This window comes from Triticum dicoccoides, chromosome 5B (assembly GCF_002162155.2).
Source record: "Triticum dicoccoides isolate Atlit2015 ecotype Zavitan chromosome 5B, WEW_v2.0, whole genome shotgun sequence".
NCBI lineage: Eukaryota > Viridiplantae > Streptophyta > Magnoliopsida > Poales > Poaceae > Triticum > Triticum dicoccoides.
The window spans coordinates 17,503,232-17,509,095 of NC_041389.1; the positions used below are offsets into that span (position 1 = coordinate 17,503,232).

The 5,864-nt window shown below is 44.2% G+C and overlaps 1 protein-coding gene across 1 annotated transcript in view; it reads left to right on the plus strand.

Annotated features, from left to right (window-relative positions):
- The first annotated feature begins 5,597 nt into the window (after positions 1-5,597).
- The window catches only part of LOC119308905 (nucleolar complex protein 2 homolog), a 6,441-nt gene continuing 6,174 nt past the window's right edge, over positions 5,598-5,864 (plus strand). Inside the window, exon 1 of the mRNA XM_037585062.1 lies at positions 5,598-5,656. Within this exon, the coding sequence (XP_037440959.1) occupies positions 5,598-5,656 (59 nt within the window). The remainder of the gene's footprint in view (positions 5,657-5,864) is intronic.

Here is a 5,864-nt window from a genome sequence, read left to right on the forward strand (position 1 = left end):
CGTCGTGAGGATATATATCGATACACGTGGCTGACAAGCACATGGGTGCATGCGTCGCTGCGTGTACTCCCTTCTTCTTTCGCCATCGAACATGGCTGGCTCACGGCGGATCACCGTTGGGGACAACTCTGCATGACAACCATCAAATTAGGATGTTAAGGGGCCGGAGCCGGTTAAAGCAAAAAAATAAAACACTCCTAATTAAAAAGAACTTAAGGTTCTCTCGTCCACCACGTTCTTCGTTCAACATTTCTCTTTTCCTCTTGTATTTTATTTACTTACCTGGCAAGACAATAAGTTCTTACTAAGTCATTAGCAAATGAAATCTTAAATTTTATTTAGGCAGGTATATCACTGACATTATTTGATAAACAACTATTTAGACACTCACACTAATAAGGAAGGTAATCAGGGGCTAAAGGCATCTCCAACGAATGGTTTGGACCACGCGGTCCGGACGTGTTTTGTCGTCCAACGCGGGCATGTATCGGTCTGCCATTGGTTCAGACGCGTCTTTTCCAGCAAACTGGAAACAAACAGGGAGGGCGGGGGGGACTTTGCGGACGTGTGGACCACTGTCACGCCCACATCTGACTGCCCTGGCACACCAAAAAAAACCTCTCCCATGCCTGCACATTTTCCCGCCCGAAACCAATTACTAGCATTCTTGCTAGGTCAGAGCGGACATGACCGCTCACTGGAGTCACTATTGTGTATTTCGACCTGCAAAAAGAAGCTTAAAATCTTAACTTCTCCCATTCATCTTTTCATAAGGATGGAAATACATATTTAAAGGGTGAGCCAAATTATATATTGCATGTGATATATACAGATATAAAAAGGGACTGAACACTTTATATGTTCAATTTGTTGTTTCTTAGCTAGCTCGGGTTCCTCTACTGAAAGGTAGGACCCTGGTACTGTGATAATTGCATGTACTCTAAACTAGTGTTAGAGACATAATTATGCATGTGTATTTTGCAAATAGTATTTTTTAAATACAATTATATAAAATGACATACTTAGATAACCGGACGGAGTAGTATCATCTTGATCGCAGCTCCCAGCTCATCCCACAACAAGTAAGGCAATCGATAGCATTCACATTTACCAGATCTGAAGCCCTTGCCATCACCGTGTATCTGAGATCACATGGCTCGCGGCTCCCAGCTCAAACCTGACATCTTATCCAGGATGCCACGAACAACTACTGTCTGTCCCCTCACCCAGTGTTTCCGGAAGTGCTTGAGGTCATCAGGCTTTGCAGCATCTGACTCTAGGTAATACGGCCAATTATCAGCTGAGTTCTCCCTGGAAGCAGTTCTTCTTTTCTCCCTGGAAAAACTGCGGCCGGCAAGAAGAAGTTGAACCAGTGTGGCTTCTCCCTCGAGTCGCGTCAACCAGTCCGCCAGGAAGTGATGCCTCTGCTCAAGACGCGGGCAAATGCAGCCCCCGAGTTCGGTGGGAGGGCAAGGAGTGCTACCACCATTGGCAGCAACGGTAGCTACCCACTTTGCTATTTTAACTTTTTTTTTGCCGCTCTTGCAATGTTTTGACCTTCCCCTCCCAATGAGGAGCATGGATATGGGTTTGCCCCAGTGCAAGTAGTCGGGACCATTGTGTGGGTAATCTTCCTCCATCTCCACACAGCAGTCGCGGAGGTTATTCTTGCATAGCTCCTTGCACCAGGATGGAGATCGTATATTGATGTGTCACAGTTGTTGTGGCAAAGAAAATAAAAATGTAATGCACACATTACAGAAGATTGGATCGACCGAATCAACTGCCGGAATTCATCATTTACATAGGATCAAGACGTACCTGTAGGCCCTCTCATCTTTGTCATACACGACTTGTTCTATGCTCAAACTGAACAGTGGTACCCCTCTGAATTTGGGGCAATAAGCAAACAACAGTGCACCACGTACGTGTACCCGGGTTGGGCTAACAAAACAGGTCCCTGCACGAACACGAGCGCAAAAGCATGAAAAGTAATGAACGATACTGAAAGGCAAACCCCGCACGTGAGCCAGCGCTAAAACTTTGGATCCCTGAAATCGGCACCCTATATTCACCAATCCCGGCCAATTTCAACCCTAAACCGACACTACACTGTTTGTTGCATAGGGAAAAAGACAACCCCAGCTGGGAACAATTGTTTCTGTCATTGACTCCGTGGGCCTACATGTCATATTCATCTTCCCCACTCCATACATCCGAGCAGTGTGCCGCTTGCCCTCAACGCCCCGATGCCGTCTTCTGTTCATGGTGTGCACCCTGCTCCTGAGAGGATGGCCAGCGCTGCGCAAGGATGACCATTGAACGTCGGCGAGGGCCATCCAAAGTGCCGCCGCGTCCCTCCTCAGCGCACGCATGGTGTCTACCTAGCTGCTCGACAAGCGTCCAGGCATACCCAATACGCCCTCGTACTGAGCTTATCTAATCTCGTCTGAGCTTCTACGACCTGTTGAGCTCAAGGTCCGTCGACCTCGTCATCCCCTCTGTGCCCACCTCCATGGCTTTTGGTCGAGCACCTGGTGTGCATACGGCTTGGCGAGCCGGAGCAGTGTGTGCCAATTGACGCCAATGCGGAGGACGGCGGAAACAACATGACTAGCAACGCAAAGACCCGCTCAGAGCAATAACCTGATGTCGACTGCGGCTGCGCGCAACAGCACGCCCGGCAACCCTCGAGCACCGCCTCGCCCCGCGCATAGGAGGCGTGGAAGTTGGCGTCGTGCATGTCGGCCGGTCGGCGTCGCACGCGCCGCAGAAGAACACCACGTCCGCCCACGCACCAGTGAAGATCAGTCGCAGAAGTGGACATGTTTCCGGCCAGCGGCATGATCCACAACACAAGCTCCGACAAGCAAATACCGCTGCTTCAGTCCTCAATCCGGAGGATGCATTGGTGGAGGGGTAGGAGTTCGTCTTGGTTCCAGCTGCTCTCGAGGAAGATGACAGCGAGAAGTACCGCCGCGGCTCCCTACAGATGATGAGAAGAAAAGGGCGCCAGCAGCATGAGCTTCTCCACCGTCGCACGATCACCGTGCGTCCGTGCCTCGCGGCCAGGTGCAGCGCCGTGCCCCTGGCTCTAGGTTGATTCAACCCGATGAGACGCGAGTACAAAGCTAGGCAACTACCGGCCTGATTGATCGTTTCGGCTACATGCGTATGCAAACACAAGGAATTTTCTCAAGATAATATGAGGGGGTCAATCCATTTGGCTGCACGGAAGAGAACAAGGAAGCAGACGAAACTGAACTGTGGACCCGCATCGTCAGTGAGAGTAACCAGTGAATCCGGTCGGGATCGTGCTCTTCTGGCGTGCCAAACATGCTGGAAACGGACGACATGGAGGACACTTTCGCACGCGGCAGCCCTCAGTAAGTTGGCTACTCCAGCATCCTTTACGGAGTAATTTCCCTTTTTCACTTATACTGAACAACAAGTCTAGCTTACATGGAGCTTAATCCTATCCAGGGGCGGATCCAGACTTAAAATTACCCGGTGTCCATATAGAAGAACACATGCCTACATATCAAACAATTGAATGGCCTACACACTAAGCTAATAAGTGCGTGTAAATTGCACCCGGTGCCAGTGACACCGGGTAGCTATACGTAGCTTCGCCCCTGATCCTATCCTACTACAACGAAAACTTATACTTCTAACTTGTAGTCTCCTAGCTGATTAGGCTAACATGTAGACTCCACTTTTTGGCCATTTAGGTCGCAGGAGGGCGGGCGTCCACCCACTATCCGCCCTTTTATGGGCAGCGCACCCAACGGGGCAGCCCACTACACCGTCCATTTTTTTGTTAATAAAATTGTCATCGTTCACAACCAAATAACAATTGAATGAATCATTGCACATTATTAAACAAATAAAAATCACATAGTTATAAAAATAAGTAAAAGTCACATAGTTTGCTATCAAATGAATTTAAAATTGTAGAGGCGGCGGTTGTTTCCTTCCACCCCCTAATCTCAATCAAAGTGTTTGTATCTAATTTTTTTAGGGGTGTTTGTATCTACTTGAACAAGCTACTAGTATATCCAGGGAGTCCCTATGCGCCGCTCGCTACGGCGAATTGCTGAGCGGACGCACATGCGCGACTCCATCTGGGCTGGCCCATTAGCGTAATACAGCGAAAATCCCAAAAAATACTACTCAAGGGAGGGATCGAAAAAGGGACCTCGCGTTGCTCTCGCGCGAGCCTAGCCAACGGGATAGAGAAGCTTTCTTCATTTAGTATGGCGCGCGAAGCTCCGAACATTTTGTCAAATTCCAAACGCGATCATTATTTTGAAAAGGTGTTTTGTAAACAAGCGAACACTTTTCAAATTTGAGAAGGAAAATAAAAGGCTTGAACATTTTTTTAATATGTCAACAAGTTTTTGATAAACTGAACACTTCTTTGAAAATTACGAACATTTTTTAATATGTGAACACATTTTTGTTAAAGGGAACACTTTTTGAAACTCTGAACAAAAATTTGGAAACGCAAATTTTTTTGGAATCCGTGAACAATTTTTGAACCAAGAACATTTTTTAAAACTCAAAACAAAATATGGAAATGGAAATATTTTTAATTTTTTTGAACCTTTATTGAAAAACATTAACATTTTTTATGAAATCAAGAACATTTTTTAAACCTGTGAAATATTCTTAAATAACGAAAAAAGGAACAGGAGAAAATACGCAGAAAAACGAAAAAGGAATATGAACATTTTTTAAATTCCAAAACAAAATTTGGATACGTGAACATTTTTCAAAAATTGGAAAAAAAATTAAACTCCAGAACAAAATTAGAAAATGTAAATATTTTGAAAAATTTGCAAACATTTTTTGAAACTCCCAAACAAAATTAGAAACAGACACTTTTTTGAAGTTTGCAAACAAATTTTGAAACTACCAAACAAAACTGGAAAACACGAACATTTTATAAAATAGCAAATGAATTTTGAAAGAGGAACATTTTTTCAAACTCCTGAACAAAATTTGAAAACGTGAACATTTTGTTAAAAATTGGAGAATATTTGAAAGGTGAACTTTTTGTCTAAATATGCGAACATTTTTATAAAAAATGGAGAATTGCTTTTTGAATTTTTGAACAAAAGATAACAACAGTAACATTTTTTTTAACTTCCGAACATTGTTTTGAATTTTTGAAAAGAAAATTGAAATTCTCAAGAACAAGAAAGAGAAGAAAAAGGAATTACAACAAAAAAGAAAAAAAATGAAGTAACGAAACAGAAATACGGAAAAAGAAAAGGTATTTTTAAAAAACCAGAACATTTTTTGAAACTACGGAAGAAATTTGAAAACACGAACAATTTTTGGAAACATAAAACAATTTTTTGAAAAACGATAATATTTTGAAACTCCCACATTTTTGTAAATGCAAACTTTTTTATAAACATGTGAAGAATTTTCAAGGAACGTGAATAATTTTTGAAATAAAAACGAAAAAAAGAAGAAACGGAAAAAGGAGAGGAAATAAAAAAGTAGCAGGAAAAAAAAAGAAATTGAGACAGCAAAGAACCCCGGAGAAAACCGGTTCAGGAATCTCCTGGAATGTTCCCAAAACCGGGATGGGAGAAGTGGTGGGCGGGCCGGGCCAAATCCTCCCTCGCTGGCAACTTGACGCAAGGTGCGTCAAGTAGGATTTTCCGTATATCCAGGCCTAAAAAAAAAGCTATTAGTATATCCAGGCCTCAAATCTATAAACAGCCGAATGGGCCTATGGCGCGACATGGGCTTGCAGCCCGCTAGAGCCGACGGAAGAATGAAGGAGAAGCGGCGACCCGAACGCTCCATCAGCGCCGGCTTTTTCCCTGGGAAACCCTTGCTTGAACCCT